At 45.3% G+C, this 24,283-nt stretch overlaps 1 protein-coding gene across 1 annotated transcript in view; it reads left to right on the top strand.

The window, feature by feature from the left end:
* Tns3 (tensin 3) overlaps positions 1–24,283 on the top strand; it is a 265,870-nt gene that overhangs the window by 150,825 nt on the left and 90,762 nt on the right. The window contains exons 14-16 of the mRNA XM_076836877.2: positions 8,148–8,277; positions 8,548–8,613; positions 9,568–9,672. Coding sequence (XP_076692992.2) covers positions 8,148–8,277; positions 8,548–8,613; positions 9,568–9,672 — 301 coding nt within the window. The remainder of the gene's footprint in view (positions 1–8,147; positions 8,278–8,547; positions 8,614–9,567; positions 9,673–24,283) is intronic.

Here is a 24,283-nt window from a genome sequence, read left to right as displayed (position 1 = left end):
CAACTCTAAGCTCTGCTGGGACTCCCCACCCACCCCCACCTCTGCACTCTAAACTTGAGCTTCATAACCCACTTGAATCTAATGTATGAAATATGATATGTCAAGAGCTTTGTAATGTTTTGAACAACCAATAAAAAAAGGGGGGAAATAAAATAAACTTGAGCTTCATCTTTGACATCTTTTGTTTTCCCCTCCCACAACCTCATGGCCCCATATCTTATCTGCTATGCAGATTTGATGACTCAGTGAGCCTGCCTCCCCATCACCTCTATGATGGCTCTACAGAGGACTCTAAACTCCAATTCACTTCTCACTTTTGAACTCTCTATTCCGTCATTGTGCCCCTCAGAGGACAAATGGACACTCAGGTGATGTCTGAGAAGTACAAGCAAAAGGGTAGCAGCTTGCGATTACTAAGCGTGGTCAGAAGCCAGGGCTATGCCCTGCCCATTGTCATTCCCACCTTATACCCCAGTTCTCATGTATATACTAGGAACCTTTGGCTGGAGCAGAGGCTCACTGGGTAGGGTCATACCCCCAGCAAGTCAGCTGAGCCAGGTTCTCTGAAAACCATTAAGCTAGTAAGCCTCGTTCCCTGGAAGCTGCTGGCCTTCCCTGTGATTGGATATGGCCACTCCAGGGTCGACATGGGTATGATTGGCAGAGGAGCAGCCTCTCCAATGTATCTGTTGAAACAGAAGTCAGAGGAGCCTGGAGACCTGGGGAGAGGAAGGCTGGAGTTCAGGTGCAAAGTTCAGCTGGGAGCTCTCTAGAAGTGAATGTTTCATGCCATGGGGGCACTTCGTCCATGCGTGATTTGTTGCCAGAAGAAATGCTGGCAAAACAGGAGGTTCTTGGGCTTTTCACAGGAGATAACTTTTGATAAGATAATTTCCTTCCTGCATCTCTTTTCATTCCTCACATGGAATATTTTTAGGCTTGTTTTATGATTTGATTTATGCTTCCTGTGTTTATGGTTCCTTTTTGTACACTCTGCACTTGTTTCTGCTGTGTTATCAGATGGGAGGTGAAAGATATGGGTGACAGTTAAGAAGGGTAATTTTCCATCACAGAGAGTAATTTTTCCTTACACCATCCACAGAAGTGGTTAGCTGAGAGGTTTGTAAGTTGTCTATCTCTAAGAAGCAAATTGTATATTTATTGTATTTTTCTGGCGTTGCACTAACAAAGGGCCACAGACTGAATGGTTTAGGCGACAGGAATTAATTTTGTCACACTTCTGGAACCTGGATATCCAAGGTCAAAGACTGGGCTGGTTTGGTTTCTTCTCAGACCTCTCTGCTTGGCTTGCAAATGCTGTCTTCTCACTATTTCTGAATGGTCATAACTCTGTGTTTGAGTCCTAATTTCTTCCTTTAAGGACACCAGTTGTAATTCATTAGGGCCCACCTTAAGCAGAACACTTACCTTTAGCAGAACACTGTCTCCAAATACGGTCACACTCTGAGGTCCTGAGACCTTCAACCTGTGAATTTGGAAGGATACAGCTCAGCCCACAATGCCTCTTTTCGTTCACTAAGCCTATTCTAGAATGCTTAGTAAGATAAGTAGTAGAATCAAGTGCAATTGGTCACCCTGCATCTTTGGCTATAGTTTGTCACCAGCATTCACTGGTGACCAAGTACCCATAGCTTGTGGCCTACATAACGTGATAAGGTAGATGTGGAAGTAAGCCACACACAGAACTTACTCCCAAGAGTTAGATTCTAGTGTTCATTAAGAAGACATAAAGATAACTAGCACAATTAGAAATGGTTTTTGCAGAGACCTAAGAGCTGAAGTCAAATTGGGGTGGAAAAGACTCTTTAGAGTCCTATGGGGCATGACTTCAAGGCAGATCAGGCAGTGGCAGTTGGCTCGAGGGGAGAAGCCTGAGTGTCACAGCCATACTCAGATCATAGTCTACGGAGTCTGTGTTGTGCTGAAGCTTAAAAATCCCAGTGCTTTTTGTTTCATGTAAAAACCATCTGCGGGGCCAACACAGCGAAGAAACGGTGCTGTGTCGTGTCCCTTGTTGGCAGGGCTCCCTGGAGAGTGTCAGGAGTCTCCCCTTTCCCATTGCTGAATCGGGTCTGGTGTTCTGAGGTTTTTAAATGCAGTCCCCAATTCCTCCTCCCCAGCCTTTCCCCATCTTTAAGTGAACCCAAATGGCCACATAAAACACAGCAGCCCTCCTGCTTTCGCTTTCCCTATCCTTCACTTTGTCCTCCTATGGCTGTGTTCACCTGCAGTCAAAACCTGAAGTCACACCTTAAGGTTGCACTTCTCCTATCTCTGCATGGTCATCCCTCTGAGTTTTGAGTGGGGAGATGATTTTCAGGGCCTTTTCTATGTAAGGTTCAAGTGCACAGGTGGTTTCATTTCTCTAGAAGAATTTGGCAATAATATGACTTAGAAAGGGCCCTGAGGAGCAGAAAATGCCTGTCTAGATAGATTTACCAGCTGAAGGCACCATCTCTCTCTTTCTGGGTATTTTCTTAAGTGGCCTCTGTGCAGTAGAAGATGGAAAGTCTCTTGCTAGGCTGGCTCACCATCCTTTGCCCTCCTCCTTCCAAAAGCCATCTTATTCTCTTTCAGTGAATCAAATTTGTCAAATCAAATTGTGTTCAGATAAATTTATCTTCCTGGTGTAGGTGATTGATTGATGGTTTATCTTTCTTCATGAAGAATTCTGCATTGAGACTTGTTCGAAAAGTGAGTTACTCCTTTGACTTCAGTAATCAGTGGATGGTGCCATTCTTGGTGATAGTGAATTGACACTGATCTCTCATCCGCCTTGGCTTCCACATGGCCTGCTATCCCCATGGCCCTTCTCAGCTGCACCCCTGATCCCTCTCTTTCTGCAGCGTACTTTTCTTTCAAGGTCAGATTTTCCAGTGCACTACTCCAAAAAGGCAGGACCTCAAGAGGCTCAGTAAATACGCTGTTGTCAGGTAGGAGGCAGCGCGTTGGTGAGGGCAGCTCCATCATTATGTAACCTGTTCAGGAATTCACACAGGCAGAAGCCAAGCAGGAACCTGGCAGGGAGCCATGGGCCTGATTCAGCTTGCCCCCTCCGGGCTTCAATGTGCAGGTCCAGGGCTTGTAAGCACTTTTCTGTCCGTCATGCTCCATCTTGCTGCCCCTGACTAGGCAAACCGAAGGCCACTTGTATTTTGTCGTCATGGTTGCTGACCTCATGACCTTGCTCCAGTGACCAGGCTTGTAAACACAGGTGAGGCCTCCTCAAGAGGCTGCAGAAACACATAGCACCTCTGTTTGTGTTTCTTACAGCAGGGAAGTTGGAAGCATCTCTCTGAGACTTACCCAGGGGAGAACTCGGTTGTTGTGTTCATAGCTGTTGTATTTTGTGATATTCTTTCTACTTCATTACACCAGGACTCTTCTAGCCCTGGGCCAGCTCTTTATCTATGCTGTCAGTTCAACACCATGACTCAGCTGGGTTTTCATTCACAGCCAGTATCCACTCACCTTTCATTGTGTGGAGGTCAAGAATTAGAATATTGTAGCCATTTAAAAGCATTTTCAGCTCCAAGGGAGACCACAGTTCCTGTTGGCCTTCCTGGTGTAGGTGATTGATTGATGGTTTATCTATCTTTGACATTCAAATCTGTAGTTATAGCGTATTCCCTGAGGATACAGACTCCTCAAATCTCCCTAAGGCAATTCCACCAGCAGAGTTGGACAAGAGTGTGACTTTCATTTCTGGTGGGAATGCTTTCAGGGTCCTGCTTTTTTTTACTTAGAAGATATAAGGGAAGTTGGATCTGAATAGGCACTGCCCCTCCACAGTGGCTAAGGGGGGGGGGGAGGTAGAAGCTTAAGAGGAAGCAAACCTATTGGCTGTCTGTGAACAACACTTGACTGATTGATTCCTTCCCTGCATGAGAATTCCACATGCTGCCTTTAGATTTGCTATACTCTCAGGGCAGACAGGTCAAAGCAGGGCTTGGTGCCTAATTATCATTGTGGTAACCTTCAGTTAGGGGATAGGCTTTTTATGTGTGTGTGTGCATGCTGTGCCAGGGATTGAACCCAGGGACATTTAACCACTGAGTCACATCCCCAGTCCTATTTTTTTTTTTTTTTAATTTTAAGACAGGGTCTCACTGAGTTGCTTAGGGCCTCACTAAATTGCTGAGGCTGGCTTTGAACTTGTGATCCTCCTGCCTCAGCCTCCTGAGCTACTGGGATTACAGGTGTGCACCATCGCACCTGGCTGGGCACAGGCATATCTTTTACCTGTTAGAAAATGAGATTAGGCTAAGATTTCCAAATTGCATTGTCAGGCAATAGGAGGGTAATTTGCAAGGAGAAATTCTCTTGTAGATAACTACTCATATGGCATTTTTGAGTACCAAGAACCTCTTTTCAGAAACTTATTCCCTTTAAGTTATACATATAGCACCACTTTTGTATCTACAGAGGACCCGTTCCAGGACTCATGTGAATACCAAACTCTGAGGATGCTCAAGTCCCATACAAAATGATTCAGTACTTGAGTATACTTTAAAGCATCTCTAGATTACTTATAATACCCAATACAAGGTAAATTGTATGTAAATAGTTGTTCTATTGGGTCATTTAGGGATTAATGACAAGGGATAATATTTAATGACAAGGGATAACCTTAATATTTTCAATACAGATGTATATTTTTCCTCAAATATTTTCTGTCTGTGGTTGGTTGAATCTGCAAGTGTGGAACTCACAGATAGAGACCTGGCTGACTGTACATATAAATGTAATTGATGTCACAGATACTTGGAATTATAGATTATATTTGTGTAGTGCCCACTTAATCTGTATAACAAAATAAGCCAATGTTACAATATCCATTTGACAGCCAGATAATATAAAGTCCACAAAGCCTGCAACATGCCCAAGTTTTGAAGGGCTCCCCAGCAAGTTGTCCTGTCAGTATTAGCACCCACATGCTGCTCATGTGGGTCTGTCTGTGACAGCATGTTGACAGATGCTGCATGTCACTTGATACATTGTTGGCTGTTTCTTATTTTATTTTCCCATACCATGAAATCATGACTGTAATTGTTGTTCTAAACGTAGGTATTCTAAAATACAAAGGCAGAGTATGAACATATTCTAGAAACATTCTGGAGAGATCCAGGTTGATAAAACTACTAAAGCCAGAGGGCTGAAGGGGGAAATTTCAGACCTCAGCCCCACATTCCAGTCTTTTATAAAGTGCTTGCACTACCTTATATCTTAAAGGGAGGTCTTTGGGACCTATGTCAAACGCAGTGTTGTTCTTTCTGTTAAGTGTTATGAATACAGTTCTGATCTCTGGCCACGGATGCTACAATTATTTATTGACATTAGTAATGCATAAGTACTGGTCCCTCTGGAGGTAATCTTGGAGAGACCATTGAGGTGGTGTCTTAGCTTTTGGGATGTTTCATTCCCGGGTCTGACCTGTTTTGCTGGTGATGGCCACTAGGAACCAGTATCTGGGGAAATTTTCCCTGGATAGGGAAAATAATGCAGTTTCTGTCTTTCCCAAGTTCCTGAGTTGGTCAGGAGGACAGGAGGGGGTGCTGTTGCCTCCCCTGATGGATGAGAAGAAGTTTAGTGTGAAGCAGGGATTATGTAAGATGGGGGGCATTGCCCCAAATACCTATAGAACCCTTTAGGTGGGACTCCCGGGAGTCCTGGGCAGCATTTGTGCCTAGGGATAGATCATGTTCTCCTTGTTTTGCCCACGAGTATTTGAGACAGTGTACTGTGGTAATTTAGAATCTTCAAATAGGAGACTCAGAATGCTGGGGTGAAACCTGTGCCTGGCATTTCCTCCCTTCCTGGCATGTGGAGGGATCTGGGATTCCTGTTTGATGAGTCACAGTGTTTGTGTGTAGCTGCCTGTGATGAGCAGGAGTGGGAACTGCAGGCATCCTAGGCTCTGGAGAGGGTGGGCAGGACCAAGAGGTGGGCTCCCAGGAGGCTCAGGGTTGGGACAGGTTATGCAGACTCAGGTGGTGGCTATAGAATGAGTTTGCCTGTAATTCCGAGCAGGTGGAAGAGTAGACAATACCTCCTGAGAAACAAGCTGGGTCACATGGATAGTCCCCATACACAGCTATGCCTGGAGACCACCCTGGGCCTATAGTCACCTGGCTTCACCCACAGGCCACCTATTCTAGGTGACTCCATGCCTGAATGGACTGGGTGTCCTCCCCTTACTCACTGTTTGCTTCCTTGGATCTTGTTGTTTCTCAAATCTTTCTTCTTCTAATTATTTATAAAATTTGAGAGCAAGACCTGCTTGAATTGGGGCTCTTTTTCCTTTTTCTGCCGTGGTATCCCCTGATCACTCCCTACTTCCAAGGCAATAAATGGACATAAAGAGAGAGAGAAGCTGTCATCCTTAGAGACCAGTTGGTTGTGGATAGGACCCGGTCTGGCTGGGAGAAGCTCTCTCTTACTCCAGGCCTAAATCATTTGGTGGGAAATCATTGTGGTGAGTGTGGGGTGTGAGTGCTCAGAGGAAGGGTGAAGATGCTCCCAGAATATTCTGGAAGGATTACTACAAAATGGTCTTTGATTGAGCCTTGTTGAGGAGTCAGAGATTCCCAGACCAGGAGGAAGATTCGAGGCCAGCATGCCTTGGCTGAAAAGCCAGTTAAAGTCTTCACATTCCTTCCCAATTCTTGTTTGCTGGCTGCAAACTCCTCCAGCCAGGTCTCTGTCTGCATCACCCAGATTTACAACATCCCTGGCGGCACCTCACCATGCAAAAAATGCTCAGCTTGTATTTGTCAACAGGGAACATCCCCCAAGGTCTTATTTACATTTTTTCCCCCATTTATTTATCGTACTGTTTCCTTGTAGATAGTAGAATGGTAAACAACTTCTGTGTCTGTCCAAGGGGTCATGCTTCCCAGCACCCTGGGCACTCCTTGGGCTTCCTTTCCTTTAGCTTTTCTGGGATGGTTTCCCTGGTGACAGGATGATGGAATGTTACCTGCACATTCTCCTGTGTCACTGTTCATAATCACATTTCTGTATTGCTTGTCATTTGTGTTTGTGAAGCATGTCCTATTTTAAAGCCATTGTTTCCCAGAAAAAGTCTCTTTTAGGAAAAGTGGCTGCCCTGGTGGCCAACCCTCTCCCACTCTCAACTTCCCTTGGGATGATGTGCCTTCTCTGAGCACTCTGTGATTTGAGAGCCTGGTCCACCCTGAATGCCCTGGGGACCCTGGCAAGGTAGTCTTGCCCCTGTCATTTTGAGTGAAGCATCCCTGCCATCTCCCCACAGCATGTGGCCTAATGTGGCAAGGCCCCTGGTATAAAGATGGTTCATGTTGCTGAGGGCTGTCTTCACCATCTCCCAATAATGCCTCCACTCTGTTTATTGGCATGCCACCCAGGGGGCTTAATTAGCACCCAAGGGACCTAGTAAATCACAAAATCTATGGCTGGGCATTACATCCTGAGTTCGGATCATAACAGGGTAATTGTGAAGGTTTCTCCTAAAATGATTACTTATAGGCCATCCAGACATTCAGGCACAGGAAACTAAATGCCACATGTTTTCTCTTTCTCTCTATTGTTTTCTGTATATATCTATTTCTCTGTCCATCTCTGCCATCTCTCCTCTTTCTCTTGATTTCTCTTTCTCTCTCCCTATCGCTCCTCCCTGCTCTGTAATGACCAGCCGCTTCCCCTTGGTGAAAACAAAAAAAGCCTTAATTCAAAACATAGAGAGAGTTTAGATGAAAGAAAAACTTTATCACAATCAATTGTTAAAATTGAGGAGAAAGAGGCCATCAAATTTTATTCTTCAGATGACACATTCTTGTGCTCTGCAACTATTTGGGCGTGGCCCACCTGAGGACTGAAGACCCTGGTGTTTCAGAATTTTGATTCCTTTGAAACAGCACAAGGATCCTGGGAGGCGTCCTGAGGATTTATCATTGTAGCAGCAGCAAGGAAAGATGCTACCATGGCATCTTCCAACACTCTTGTCCAGGGTCAGAGTTCCAGCCCATGTGGATGTGGACTCTCTGCCACAACAGTTCAGAGGGGCCCATACCATGCACGCCAATGCAAGCTAATTCCATGCTCTTATGCTCAGTAGTCACCTGTTATTTCTTCCCCTCTGTAACCAGGTGAAATGCTACCACAAGAAGTATCGTTCGGCCACCCGGGATGTCATTTTCCGCCTGCAATTTCACACTGGGGCTGTGCAGGGCTACGGACTGGTGTTTGGAAAAGAGGATCTGGACAGTGCCTGCAAAGGTGAGATGGAGCTGGTGACCTCAGAGCATATGGAGGTCACAGGGAATGGAGCAGCTTGCCCTGCTCATGTGGGCATGCGTCCTCCTAATCCTCTCCCCAAATTCAGCCTGCCGGCGAAATTTAATTGTTATTGATCTGCGGTAGAAAAGAATTCAGGGAAACTGGGATGCTGTGTACCGTGAGGTGTTTCCATTGCAGCTCTGGTTGGAATACAAGAAGATTACCATCCTCTGCTTTTGTAGCTCATCAGCTCCAAATGTGTTTTTTCAGATGACCGTTTTCCAGACTATGGGAAGATTGAGTTAGTCTTCTCGGCCACACCTGAGAAGATCCAAGGTGGGTAGCTGGCAAGATGCTTGGGCAGCTGGAGGTTGACGCTGACTGGGGTGGTTGTTGGTACCCTGGGGTGACTGTCTTGGCCTCCCACCTCTGCAAAAAAGTAGGATACTGGACAGTGGGGAGGAGGCAGTTCAGAGAGCTAAAGCCTACTTCGGTCAGAAGTGACATGACTTGCCCAAAACTCCTTCACCAAGGAGGGCAGGAACTCTCTAGAGCTCACTGGTGTTCCTGAGGATCCACCCTCCATTTCCTGGGAAATTATGCTAAATATTTACTTTTGTCTTCAACAAACAATGAACATTTTAGAAGAGAATTTTAAGTATTAAGTATGGTAGACTGCAAATATCTAAGTGCAAAACAATTTCTCCTATTTCATAAAAACATTTTTAAAAAGCAGTCCTTCTATCATCAAGTGATAATTGAAAATTCCACTTGCATAAAAGTTTTAATTCCCTTTTAACAACTTGGAAAACAGTCACCTTTTTCTAGGCTCACTGTCACAGATTTAGACAGGAGCTTTAAATGCAAGGCTTGTGTGTTAAAATTCCTCTTGGCATTCTTAGAATGATTAAAGGCAGGAATACGGACTTAGGAGCCAAAAGCCTCAAAGTCATCCTTTCTGAGACTGAATACCACCCAAAGGCACCCCTGTGTCCCCACCAGGGGCTTTCTTTTTGCAAAGTGGTCCTCAGAGCCCAGAGTCTGGCACAGTATACGAATGACCGATGTTCACCTTGCCTTTCCACTGAGAGGTTTTAGCTGTTATTCAGTTTGTCAACAATTGTGCCTGCATCTCTGATTAGTGCCATGCATGGTGGAGAGGGACAGTGAACACAGAGCTTCACTTTCATGCTCAAATCCAGCAGCTCAGCTACCCTCATCCCTCAGGGTCAGGCGGATGACAGAAGTACTGGGCTTTGTTGGGACTAACGTCCTGCTGTGCCCCTACAGGCTGTGAGCATCTGCACAATGACCATGGGGTGATTGTGGACTACAACACGGCAGACCCATTGATCCGCTGGGACTCCTACGAGAACCTGAGTGCAGATGGAGAAGGTGCGTGCTGTTAGCGCCCCTGTATGGCTGAGAGGGAGGCTCAGAGAAGACAGCCTCCCTACAGTTAACTCAGAAAAACTTTGCTGTCTGCTCAGAAGATGAAAATCTCCCCATATTTCCAGAAACCCAGAAGCCCTGCCTTGTGTGTGATGCAGTTCCCCCGACTCCCCCAGTATCAGGGATTGAACCCAGCTGTGCTTAACTATGGAGCCACATCCCCAGTTCTTTTATTTTGTATTTTATTTAGAAACAGGGTCTCCTGAGTTGCTTAGCACCTCGCTAAGTGTCTGAGGCTGGGCTTGAACTCATGATGCCCCTGCCTCAGACTCCTGAGTGGCTGGGATTACAGGTGTGCGCCACTGTGTTCAGTGTTCATGAGGATCAGGTTTGGTGAAATTAGGTAATGGTGGTCACTGTGCGCCTCCTTGCCTGATGTTTGTGTGTGTGTGTGTGTGTGTGTGTGTGTGTGTGTTTGTTTCTGTCTTCTCTCCCTTCCTGAGTGCGGGGAATGCCAAGCAATGGTCACAAACAGTTGTCCTCCTGTCGTGTGGCCCTGCGGGTGACAGACCTTTGGAGTTTATTTCTGTTTGCTTGTTATACAGGTGTCCATGGCTGTATCATTGTAATGTCAATTGTTATAAGTCTGTCTCACCTACATTGTTCTCTATTCATCCATGGAACATATAATGTGAGTCACAACTAACCCATGAAGCAGGATAGGAATGAAAGGACAGCTGCCTGCTGGGGTGACCGAAAGAAGCAAGTGGGGGTGGATTTCAAAGGAGAAGACTCAGGGCTCCTTTGGTCATTCTGGTCTTTCATCTGTCTCAGCCACTGACTGAGAATCAGTCCTGTTTTGGGGGAGGACATTACTTCTTCTTCTTCTTTTCTTTTTTTTTTCTTTTGGTCAAATTAGTTGTATCCAGATGTACAGTATTTAAAAGCCAGTGTTGGCAATAGCACCAATGTTGTACCCTTCTGCATCACTTAACTTCCAGTGACTCAGGAAGGTGGGATCTCTGCCCAGTACCTGGGGCACCTATCATGTGTCCCTGGGCATCACAGGACTCTACTTTGCTTGTGCTGGGCAAATGTGTGCCCTTCCTGTACTGTGTTGAGTGACATTTCAACAAAAGTAATTATTACAATGCCAAATACCCCTGGGCCGAAGGAGGTAACCAGAGATGGAGTGCAAATTCTGAGGGCATTAAAACTCAGGTGAAGTTTGAAGGTTCAGCAGGCAGATGTTGTAGAAGAGGCCACCCTTTCAATATAAAGTATATAGAAAGTTCTTTACTGGTGCAAATGATTCAAAACCCAGTTCTTTAAGATACAAACATATTAAAACAATTACACCTAAAAACTTTTGGAAAAAAGATCCATAGTGTATTCAGGAATCATAAAGGCTATTAGGCAGATCTCTATCACCTTTTCCCAAACTGGATTATCAATTTTTTTTTTTTTTTTTTTTGGTGTCAGGGATTGAATCCAGAGGTGCTTAATCCCTGAGCCACATCCCCAGCCCTTTTTACATTTTATTTTGAGACAGGATCTTACTAAGTTGCTTCAGGCCTTGCTAAATTGCTGAGGCTAGTTTTGAACTTGTGATCCTCCTGCCTCTGCCTCCCCAGCCTCTGGGATTACAGGAGGTCCCCGCCGCGCCTGACTTGGATTATCAAATTTTTGACAGCGGAGCTCTTTTCCAGTGGTCTCTGTTAACATGAAGCATAACTCCTGTCTGTCGATTGCACTGTGCTCTCTTGTATTGGAGGGGAGAACATAAGGTGGCTACTGAAGAAGTGAGTAAATAGCCCAAGATAAGAAGAGGAAGGGACAATTTGGAGAACTAGTCAGTGACACTGAGTTTAGCTGAATCCTAAACCGGGCCCAGAAGGGTGGGTCTGAGTACTGCATCACAACTGGCCAGCAGGCCACACGATGAGGCTATGAATCTGTGGTGTGGGAAGTCCACCAAAATGCAGGACATGGCCAGGATCTTCCTGCAGGAGTTGTGCATGTGGGACTCTCAACATGAGAGTTCCCTTGTTGCTGAGGGCTGTTTGAGCGTGGAGGGGCAGTGACCATGAGATGGGGGCTTCTGACGTTGTAGGTCCCGGGTAGATGATCTCTGTGCTCATGTTCTAAGAGGAGAGTGGTGAGAAGTCCAGTGTGTGCTGTGGCCCACCTGGGCCCAGCATGAGCCGGGTCTGCTGCTCAGGAGAGCTCCAGGTTTGCTACTCCACAGGCACCCAGCCCCTGTCCCTTTAGCCACCTTGGAACTAACGGGGCCCCAGGGCCACATAATGCAGAAGTAGTGAAGGATCCACACTGGTATTATGTGGATAAAGAAAACAGCTGTGTGTTCATCGCCCCTCAGGGGTTATGTGAGAGTCTACAGAAAATGTACAGAAATGCACATGTGCACACACACATGTGTGCATAAATCCTGTGGTGTTCGGCTTTTTTTTTTTTTTCTTCTTTTTTCTTTTTTTTTTGGTTGAAGATTGGTGTTCGGCTTTTTAACAGTTTATAATGAGCAAAGGTTTATTGTAGTTCACTGTTTCCAAAGTTTCAGTCCATAGTTGCTTGGACCTATTGTCTCCTAGCTTGTGGGGAGGCAGAATCTCATCACATCAGGGAGCATATGGTGGAGGAGACTGCTCACTTAATAAGAGGTAGCCAGGAAGCAAAGAGGGAGAGAGGAAGGGGCTACGGTACCAACATCCCCTTGAAGGAAACACCCAGTGACCTAACTTCCTTCCACTAGGCCCCACCTCCCAGAGTTTCACCACCTCCCAATAGTTGTACTCTCTTCACCACATGGGCCTTTGGGAGACATTCCAGATGGAAATGATAGCAGATATGTCAATTACAAAGGACTTCCTGTTATAACTAACTAAAGGATTCAGAGAAGCTGAGAGAGCAGAGTTCCATACTAGACACTCAGGACCAGAGGAAACATCTTCCCGTCTCTTCCAAGGGAACCACCTCTTGCCTGGATCCTGTTTCAGTCTGTGAACTAACTTTGAGGTGTGAGCATACCCTGTCGCATCACTTAAGGTGTTCTGAGAAATGCGTCCTTAGGCAGTTTCCAAGACGGAAGACTTGTGTTGTCCTCCATATATACATACATATATATATATATATAAAATGTCATAGAGTGTACTTATACAAACCCAGATGGCTACAGTATGACTAAGTGACATAATCTTATGGAACCACTGACATATGTGGTCCACTAGTGACCAGGACAGTGTTATGTGGCACATGACTGTGGTCCAGAGGGCTGCTGACGAACATGTTATATGAGATTGCTAAGCCTCTCAGTCTTGTGGGTTCTCCTGGGTCAGTGCTAGCCTTGCTCACCCATCCTGTCTCTCTTGGTACTTCTACTGCTCATTCTCAGGGTTCCCAATTATTGTCCTGGGACTCTGAACCCTTGGAACTGAGGTGTCAGTTTTTTTGGCTATGCTTCAGGAAATCAGGAGTGGGGAGGAATTGGATGGAGTGAGTTATAAGCTTTTCTTAAATCAATTTGTGCTTGTTATTAGTATTTTTTGAAAATTCAGACAATTGAAAAGAAAGAAGGACAGATGCAGCATTTGTCCAGTGTACTTGAAGCATGATTTCTAAATGTTCTGCAAATGTTTCACCAACAGACCAACCCCAGGGTGTTTCATAACCTGAATTTATTTTATTTTATTTTTTAGATACTGGGGATTGAATCCAGGGGGACTCTACCACTGAGCTACATTGCCAGACCTTTTTCTGTTTTTAATTTTGAGATAAGGTCTTGCTAACTTGCCTAGATTGGCTTTGAACTTGCCATCCTCCTGCCTTAGCCTCTGGAGTCTCTGGGATTATAGATATGCACCACAACACCTGACTAACCTGAATTTTTTCTTAACCCAGTTTCCTGAGCATGTATGGGCATCTTTTAACATTTTCCCTCTGCCCTACTCATGGACTGTATTGTGTTTTATTAGAGGGGTTGGCACAGGGCATCTGATCTTATTGCTGTGGGGTTTGTGCTTTCATTGTTAACTCAAAGCCTAGGCTACCACAATAGCCCTGCCACCAAAGCTCTGCAGAACTCCGAGGTGTGGGGTTTCCAGCTTTGGGTCTTCCTGCAAAGTTGTCCTCCAGAAAGCTTTCTCTGGAAAGATGGAAGATTTGAGTTGTCCTCCTTATCCCCAGCTCTCCAGCCTGCCACAGCACCTCTCATGTATGGAGGTGGCCTTCTCGGTCTCATTTCACAGGTGAGGTCCCAGATTGGGGCACCTGGACAAAGCTCCAGCCCTGGCAGGCAGAAAACAGAGTCAACTGCATTGCTTGCCAGAGCCTAAAACCTGTGCAGCATTAGTTCTCAGAGCTGTCTGGAGCTTTGAAGAGTAAAAGAAGGTTTGGCAGCCTCTAAAACGTTTTCGTTTAGCTGTAAAATGATGTATTATAGCACTCTTTTCTACCCACACCCCTTCCTCTAGCCCCTGCTGGTTTAAAAAAAAAATAGAAAATGTTGATTTAAGCAGCATTTATCTCCAGAAAGCCTTGCCGCCTTGGAATGGGGCCCTCTGCAGATGCCTTCGAAGGAGGCCCTTGTTAGGAAAGCACTGCCTTTTATGTCAGCCGAATGCTCTGCCCTTTACACTAAGAAAGGAGCGAGCCTCGGATCTGTTTCAGTGTGGGCAAGTGATCACAGACGTTCTGTCTTCACTATGGAGAGCACACGTGGTCGTGGTCACTCCTGTCTTCGCGAGTCTGTAGTCTTGGTGGGCAGTGGCCTGCTCTTTTTGTAAGTCATGGTGCCAAGTCAGCATTTCCCAGGGCTCTCGCCTCCCGTAAATGCGGGGAGAACATCTCAGGGCTCACAGTGTGGCAGCCCAGCACTGTTGTCTTATTTGATCCTCAAGAGGAACCTGTGAGCCCACTTTGGATATGAAGGGAGCTATCCCAAGAGAAATGGAAAGCGAGGAGCTATGGGGGGGGAGAGGGGTTTGCAGCCTCCAGGTTCCCTGCTGTTGGTGATGACAGGTGCCATCGCATAGTGGATTGTCTTGTGTGTGAGATCACACGCAGCAGAGCTCTGATAGTGCCTTTCCTCATTTGGAACTGTGAGTGTGCTGGGTGTCACTAGATGTCACACCTTGTCACACAGAGAATGGGGTTTCCTATCTTGGCAGGATATGGCTACTGTGTTAGAGTCAGATTTGCTGTCACAGGCTGAGGAAATGCCACACAGCTGCTCATCTCACTGAACTTGGAATGTTGCCAACAGGCAAACAGTGGACAAGATGAATCCTGATCTCCCCGCCCCCCTCGTGTGTCCCCCACCTCTATGGCGCAGAGTGATGAAGCCCCATGCCCCACTCTGTCCCTATATGTGGGACATGCTGTTTGGGGTCACTGTCCACATGTTTCTGTCTCTCTTCTTATGTGGTCTGGTCTTTTCTTTCTTTTTCTTTTTCACACCTTAACACTGGGTTCAGCCTGGCTCTCTGCAAAGTTCTCAGCACCTTTTGTTGATAGACCCCTGTAGAATGTCTCATCTCTCATGAGGCATATCTTTGGCATTGGTGCCACTGTCCACACTTCCATATGGAACTTCTCTGCTTGTTCAGAAGAGCCACATGCTCACCTGGGTGTGGTGGTACATAGTGTGATACCAGCCATTCGGGAAGCTGAGCCAGAAGGACCACAAGTTCAAAGACAGCCTCAGCAACTTAGTGAAGCCCTAAACAACTTAGTGAGACCCTGTCTCAAAAAATAAAATGGCTAGGGATGTAACTCAGTGGTAAAACACCTCTGGATTCAACCCCCAGTACCAAAAAGGAAAAAAGAATAGCCATGTGCTCATTCAGTTTCCACATCTGCAAAATGGAAAATAACCTTCTTTAATTAGGTGATCCTAAAGACATCTCCTCCAACTCTGAGATTTTTATTATCGTATGTGCATTTTGTCTTTTTTATGTATCAACATGAAAACATGTTATATATAGCCTTTCTTCAGTTTCCCTTAGGAATTCCTTTTAGAAGACCCCAGGATATCAAACTGTGCAAATGCTTAAGTCCCTTATTATCAAATGGCAGTGTTTGCATATACCCTATTCTTGTACTCCCATATACTTTAAATCATCTCTAGATTTCTTATGATACCTAATGCAATATAAATATTAAGTATGTAATTATTGTGCAGTATTGTCTAGAAATAATGTCAAGAAAAATGTCTAAATGTTCAATATAGAATATTTTTAGAAAAGCATTTTGATCCATAACTGGTTGAATTTATGGATGAAGAAACGGAGATATGGAAGGCTGACTGTACATTGTATATCCATCAGCATTCCCCATAGGATGCATCAAAGCTGTTATTAGCAAATGTCATGAATTAAGAGTGGAAGAACATCTACTCTACCTATACAATTTGGTAAAATTCACAAAGATGATCTTGGCAGACAGGAAGCATAGACAGAATGCAAAAGGGGGCATGCCTAGCCAAGGGCAGGACAGGAGTAAGCAGGCATCTTTACCCAGAAGGAGTGCTTCAGATCTAACTGGAGCTAGACATGTGTTCAAGGAAGCTGCAGTGCTTGTGTAATGGAATGCAGGATTCATGGTTGATCAGGAAGTGTCATGGTGTTGAGCCCGTCTCCTGGCAGTGAGGTGCCCAGCAGCCATAGGGCTGGATGATCCAGAGGCTATCACAGAACCAGAGGATGTCCTGCAGGCATCAAGAGTCTGAAGAGCAGGGAAGGTAGTGAAAGGATTTCTGGAATGCTCCAGCTGAGAACCAAGCCAGATCTGAACTTGGAGCAGCTCTGGGGTGAAGTGACAGCTTCAGATACTTGGGAGTTGGATGATTAAAGCTTTGCACAGATCCAGAGGAAGGGCAAAGGTCAAGGAAACTTCAGGAATGGCTGAGGGTTGGACATGAGGTTTTCTGGGCTGCTTCCTTGCCCTTGGTTTCTTGCCTTGATGCAGGACTTTCTAGCTAAACCTCTTGCCAGTGCAAGGTGAGCAAAGTGAGGGTCCCAAGCAGCCCAAGGTTTGGGCTCTGCCACTTTAAGTGGATACCTTTATGAACATTCCTAGGGATCAGACTTGGCTTCCCAGACAACCACAATTGTTTCAGAGATCCCACAGCAGCTGCTGGAGCAGACAGTCTACGGGGATTCAGGTTTCCCCACACCCTTCACAATAAGGTAAAGTCCTGAACTGCACCTTCCCCTAGGACTCTCTGCCAAACTCTCAATAATGGCTGATTAGAACAAGTTAGATCAAGAAGCACTGGCCACAGTGTGTGCAGAGTTGGCCATGGACGTGTCCTGTCAAGTTGCAACCAAGTTGCCATTTTGAAAGTGGATTTGAAAGCTGTTGTTCCCAGAAATTGTTTTTAGACTTTTCAAAAGCAAAACAAGTATTGACAACTCACTGGGAGGAAGGGGCTGCTGGAATCTGTGACAGATGCACCTCACACTCTGACTCTCTTAACCTGCTTGGGATCACACAGTTCCTCTCGTCCATACCTTGGTCCTCACTGGTAAGATGAGATACTGCTACCTGCATGAGCAGAGTATATGTCTTCTTTATGTGGTATTTGGCCACTTGTGAATGTTTGACTGTATCACACAGAGGAAAATTTCTTTGGATCTTTCCCCTGTTGACCTAAATAACAATCAGAGAGACTGTCCAAAGAATATAGAATTGCAACAAGAATAAGTGTGCCGTAGTAAACAATGAGTATATTCAGAGAGGAAGGGAAAATTTTGGAAACTAAAAATGAGGTGGATCACGTGAAATATTTTGAGGCCAAAATACTTGGCTGTAATGATTGATAACTGACAGTTGCTGGGCAGATGTTCTTACAAAAAGGACTTTTTGTAGAAAATAGTACTGACCTCTGTATAAGGTTGTAGCTGGCAGTTTTTATTTATTTTGTCATCTTTGCTATCAGAATCATGCATGAGTTCATAACCTCCCAGCTTTATTTATTTTTGTTAGGATTTTCAAAAGTGATTCCATTTGGATTCTGACAATTTTTACACCCCCAGCCAACCTTTTCTAAGTGTTATTTGCTTAGGCATGAGAGGAAAAGCAGCCCTCATGAGGGACCTTTGGCTAGGACCAGTGATGAAGGACCAGATGGGAGCTCTGGGTCTCAGAAAACTCCCTTCCTTTCTTCTCCTCTTTTGACGGTAAATCAAGGATGTAAGCCTCTGGCCTCTTAGTACGAAAGATCCTTTAGCAGTTATCCAGTGACTCAAGCACTGAGTCCTGCTGAATATCACCTGATCGGGGATATGAGGCATCATGTGGTCAGGCAGGTAGGAGTGAGGGTTGTGGCTCCTTCTGTGCCATACAGCCTTTACATCGAGAACCATAATCTAGTCCTGGGAGTGTTACTTTTTAAAATGGACGGGACCAGTCAGGGAGTGAATCTGATATTGGGACAAAGGAGTGGTGCCAGGCTCTGAGCTGGCATTTTATTAAGGGTCTGTTACTTTTCCAACCTAAGTGGAAGAAAAATATCCTGAAAAAATATGTCATCCTGTACCGGTTGCATTCAGTTAGTTGCATTCCCCAGTGATGACTCCTGGAGTCATGTAGTTTCACCTGTGTGAATGAGGTGCTACTTTGACACTTGGCCCCCAGCCCATGCACAAACCCCATCATCCCAGGACCCTCTCAGGTGCCCCAACTAGGATCCCTGCATAGTGTTTCCTGTGTGTGTAGCAGGGACTGGCAGGTATGTGCTTTGTCTATATCACTGTGGTGTCTGTGTCTTTGAGTCCAGTAAGCCATGCATCTTTATTCTTCTCTCACTTTCTTCTGTGGATTTATGATCAGTATCTCTAGCGCTCTTTGATGACTGCACCCACTTAACCAACAATGCTCGGTGACTCACACTTCTGCCCTACGTTCCTTCCCCCAGAGCTGCAGATCTTTGGACTCTAATATACACCCTGGGGAACTAGCAGCTTAGTTTTTCTGCTGGTGGGTTTGCTGAAATATGAACTTGGAAGTGGATCCCACCGCTCTGTGCCTCTGGGTCCCTGATCACATTCCATTTGAACTGCAGACTGCATGTGACAATCCTAGTAGTGTGAGGGTTTGTGTTTGCCCTCTTCTTTAAAGCTTTATCTGATGCCCGTTAGCCAAGGCCCTCTTCTGAGTGTGCTCGCTCTCTGTTCTGGCATGGATTGATAGGAGATGGCTACATGAGGACACTATGCCGCACCTGCTGAGATTCTGTCTGTGTCTTCTGTGGGGAGAGCCTCTCTCTTCATTTCCAGAAAGAGGCAAGGTTGCAATTTCATTTCCCCTTTGCAGAGTCTGCAAGTACATTTCTCATTTTGCCAAGTCCAACTCTAAATATTTGATAAAAGGAACCTAAAGCATGACAAAGGAAGGGGCTGGGATTATAGAAAATTGGGGCCTGTTTTCCTCATGTGCCTAATAAGCTGGTGTGTCCCCCAACACCCTGGAGCAGCCTCATATCCACCTTTGGCTGGAAGCATGGAAGACTCCATGCTTGCTATTTCTGTCTTTTCTTTTTTAAAAAATATTTTATTATTTTTTAGCTTTTAGGTGGACACAATATCTTTATTTTATCTTTATGTGGTGCTGAGGATCGAACCCAGTGCCTCACACGTGCCAGGCGAGTACTATCTTTTTCAGGCTTAAAAAAATGCCTGTGAAGGCTATTTATTTATTTAGGTATTGGGGATTGAATCCAGGAGTGCTTATCCATATCCCCAGCCCTTTTTATTTTGAGACAGGTTCTTACCAAATTGCTTAGGGCCTCCCCAAGTTATTGAGGCTGGCTTTTAACTTGTGATCCATCTGCCTCTGTCTCTGGAGATGCTGGGATTACAGGTGTGAGCCACCAGGCCTTTCAAATCATGCATATGTAACTGTATCATATACTCCTCTTTTTAGAAAGTGCTGCAAAGTAGAGAGGAGTCAGGGCCCCTAAGTGGAGGGGAAGTTGCATTAAGGGCAAAGGGAAGTGTTTGTATTAAAAAGGATCAGTGGGATAATCTCTTTGACTTGCACCCTTTGTCTCTTCAGGGACAGGCATCCCATACCCAGAGGCGCACACTCAGCCCTGCCACTCCAGCCCATGCAGGCTGTCTAGACCAAGGAGACGCCATCTACATGCATGTTCCTTTAAGGAAATGGTTCTCCTGATATTTATGGTGGTACTTTCTTGGCTTCATGATATTTTGGAGGGTCAGTAGCTTTCAAACTCTTATTTCTGTAGGTGCTCAAGGAACAGCCCTATTCTCTCCCCATCTGAAACCCTCCCCAGCCAGCCACTATCCCCATCTTCACATCAGACTGCACATAAAGCCTTGTTTGAAGATCAAGTTTAGCTGAAAATTAGAAACCACTGCCCCATGTGGTTGTTCCTGGAACCATGGGAAGTTAAAAATTGTGTTTAAGTTTTCACAAAACCTCTGATGTTAAACATACACAGGTCCATATAGTCTTACATACTCCCCATAGGTCCAAGGATAGTTTCATTCCATTAATGTTCTCTGAGATGTCATGAAGAATAGGGCATGAGAGCAGAAGGCCCAGGGTAAGGCAGACAGTGAGTGTGTTCCTCACTTGAATTATTTAATTTATTCAGCACAGATTATAGAGCACTTTTTGTAAAGCAGTCAGCTATTTCTTGAAGATCAGGGTCATTTTAATGGCAGTGTGTGGCATCATGTAAGAGAAGTGAACTTCAAAGGATCTTTAGACCTACTTAGTTTATTGTATGAAGGGGAACAACTTTGGTTCCCCGTGTGGATAAAAGCTATATCTGTCCACTGTGGGCCTTTTTCCCTGTGGCTACTGTACTGGGTGGAAGATGCATGTTGGGCAGAGAAAAGTTACAGACTCTTCTGGTGTGCTACTCTGTCATGCAGTATTCTAGAATATTGTTCTTGGTGGATGAGGCCTGGCATGAGTGTTCATGAGCCAATTAGGACTCCAGGGGTGAGGGGTGTGATTAGGCCTTATCAGGGAGAGGATGCTGATGTCAGGGACAGAAGAGGGTGAGCACCTGGTGATGGAGACAAGCAGTTGCTCTGGCTGGATTTGGGAGCTGAGATTTAAATGATGAGAACCCCAGTGATGGACGAGAAGCATAGGAAAAGCTGTTGGTTGCGAGGGATGGGAAAGTAGGTCTCAAGTATAGAGAAGGGTATCCTGGGAAACCCCTGAGAAACCCCATGCATGTCCTGCTTGTTTGCTGGACTCCAGATAGAGTGGACACTTGTTTGTAGGAAGCTTCTGCCACATACCAGGAGCCAGGGGACAGGGGCTCCTGGTATGTGGAAAGAAGCTTTCTATAACCAAGATTTTCATAGAGACGGTGTCCCCTGTGATACTTGGTTTTGGGAACTTCCTTATGGAAAACTGAAATTCAGGATTCATGGAGGTAACATTTTGTGGAAAATCACACTGTTGAAACTCAATACAGTTTTTTTTAAAAAAAATTCAATGAGCAGTGAATTAATTATTACCTGGGATTTATTTTCAATGCAGTTAACCAATGGTTTGGGCAATATTAATATTTGGGGTTGACTATGGGGACTTTGCTTAGATTTCAATATCCATCCTTAGCCACTGGACTAGTAATGGACACTGAGTGTGAGATACTGTTGGGATCTTGACTGAGATGAGGCAAAATGAGTTAGCACCAAGAGTTATGTGCAAAGGTTATGGCCAATGTAGGTCATTTTCTTTACTAAGTGGGGGGCCAGAGGCTATGAGAAAATCTTCTTTTCTCAATATTGGGGTCCATTCTTCATTGTTGTACATGTGTAATGTCATTCTCTCTCTCTCTCTCTCTCTCTCTTTCTCTCTCTCTCTTTCTCTATTTTTTTTTGGGGGGGGGTACCAAGAATTGAACTCAGGGGCACTTAACCACTGAGCCACATCCACAGCCCTCTTGTATTTTATTTGGAGACAGCGTCTTACTGAGTTGCTTAGTGCCTTGCTGTTGCTGAGGCTGGCTTTCAACTCAGGATCCTCCTGTCTCAACCTCCCTAGCTGCTGGGATTACAGGCATGCACCACCACGCCCTGCTCATTCTCTCTTTAATCACAAGTCAGAGGACTTGGGCAGGTCACCTTGGGGAGCAAAGTCAGAGTGGCCACCTTCTGGGGAATGCATGAGAGAAAACCAGAGGTTGTTTGGGGGTGGTCTCTCCAGGCCCCTGGGGCACGGTCCTCCTCCCTCCTTCCTTCTCACTGAGCATTGAGAATGCTGGGTGCTATAGATACAGCGCTGGATGGGATAGATGCTCATAGCTCTGTGCCAAAGCCAGAACAGGACAGTAGCTACTGGCTGCTGTCATCAGAGCTCACAATTGTTGGGTGCTGGTGATGAGCCTCAGTTTTGAGCATGATTTGTGTTAATAGTTAATCCTGACCACACCCTAGGGAGAAAAATGACTTGGTACATCCTTAGAATGGGCCTGGCCAACCAACTGTGCTTCTCCCCCTAGTACATGCAGGTTAGCATGGGCAGGGATTGGTCAGATGGATGCATCAGGGCAGATGGACTTGGTGTCTGGTGCAGGAGTGTGGATACAGAAGGGGAGGGAGAACTGGAAGGAATTACAGGCCATGATCTCTCTGATGACAGTTGGGATTGCTGGGTAGATAGTGTGGTATGTCCAGGGATGCTTCAGACCTGACAAGTTAGGGCTTCTTATGATTTTAATGGTGGCCACATTGGAAGAGGAAGGCAGCCATGCCCCATGGGTATAGATGGGTCATGGAAGGAAGCACAGTGGATCCGTGTTGCACTTGGTGTGAACTTGATGCTGAAGTAAAACATGCATCAGTTCTGATCTTATCTTTGCTGAGGTGTACACGGAGAAAAGCTGGAAACACTCAGAGCTCTAGTGGCCCTGTGGGATGGTAGAGGCCAGCTATCATGTCAGAAGAGCTCAAGGCTTTTGAAGTACGGTAGCAAGTCAAGAATATGTCATAAGAAATGTTAAAGTCAAACTGAAGAAAGTCCTCTGCAGTCTGAAGGATTAAGGCCAGGAATCCAATCAGATGTTGGTTTTCTCTGGAGAAGCCATAGAAATGCTTATAATGGTGAGCCTGGGTCAAAGCTGTTGGTAGATCTGGGGACAGGTGGGAATGGGGAATGCTGACCACCAGGGCTGAGGGAAGACACAAGTTTCCAGGGAGAACTGAGTTCTGGGTAGATGTATTCCAATGCAGGGCAGCTGTGGGGGTGCCAAGGCCCCTGGGAGACCTGGGTATGGCCAAGTAGGTGGGAGTGGGCCTGACATTAGAGCAGGATCCTGGGGCTCAGTCAGGAGGGTTGTCAACTTGGGAGGATGAGCCAGTAGAGAAAAAGTTCAGAGAGGAGCGTGCAGAGGGACAGTGAGGAAATTGGAGAGTCAGGAGACCAGAAGGACCTCAGTGTTTTCAAAGTGAGTAGTAATGTGTGTTAAAATCAGAACTGTCTCCCAGAAGATATAATAATTTAGAAACCACTTCTATTTTTTTTTCCCCATTCTCTTGAAGAAGGACTTTCCAGGAGTCCTTGCACAACCCCTCTGCATGCAGTCTAAGGAAGCTACACAATGATCTTTACAGTGGGCAGTTTTCTTTTCACTTGGAACCCTGCATACAAAGGTGATCTGACTGCAACATCGGTCACCCCTGCAACATCTGAGCACCAGCTCAGTTCTGTTGCCAGTGCTCAACTGAGAGTGCCTTCTCCCTCTTTGGATGTTGTGTGCCCTAGGTTCTGTGCAGAAATCCCCTGTCTACTTCAGAGTTAGAGCTGTGGCTATGTCTCCCCTGAGACTGATTATCATTGTTTTCTAAATGTGCCCTTGCTACCATGTGGCTCTTAGCCTTAGGATAATCTTCCTTGTGATTTACTTTTTTATTAAGATCAAATCCATGTAACATAAATTCACCATTTAAATTATTTTAGTGATATTTTGCACATTTACAAGGTTGTGCAAAGTCACCAGTATCTAGTTTCTGATCATTTCCATCACCCCAGAACGAAGCCCTGTGCCATTAGCAGTCACTTCCTATTCCTCCCTTGCCCAGACCCTGGCAACCATTAATCTACTTTCTTTGCCTAAGGGTTTTCCTATTCTGGACATTTCTTATAAATGGAATCAATGCAGTGCCTGGTGGTTTGTGATGCGTTTCTTGAACTTGGTTTAAGATTTCAAGGTTCACAGAGGTTGTACTTCCTTCCTTTTTGTGGTTGGAACAAATTGTGATTATTCATGTATCTATTGCTGATGGGCATTTCGGTTATTGCTACTTTTGGGTTAATATGACTAATATTGCTTCAAACATTGTTTTACGTGTGTTGACCTTAGGCTATTCTCAAACCTTTGAGCTTTCCTACTTTGTTTAATTTTTTTTTTTTCTTTACCACCGAGCTACGTCTCTACTCCTTTTGATTTTTAATTTTGAGACAGGGTCTCACTGAGTTGCTGAGCTAGCCTTGAATTTGTGATCTTCTTGCCTCAGTCTCCTGAGTCACTGAGATGACAGTGCCCAATTCTACTACTTTTTGAAATTTCCACATCTTTTACCATCCAAAATAATACCACATGTTCTTCAAG

Source organism: Callospermophilus lateralis, chromosome 1 (assembly GCF_048772815.1).
Source record: "Callospermophilus lateralis isolate mCalLat2 chromosome 1, mCalLat2.hap1, whole genome shotgun sequence".
Taxonomy (NCBI): Eukaryota; Metazoa; Chordata; class Mammalia; order Rodentia; family Sciuridae; genus Callospermophilus; species Callospermophilus lateralis.
The sequence above is the reverse complement of the archived record's forward strand: the minus strand, read 5'-3'. Positions and strand labels throughout refer to the sequence as shown.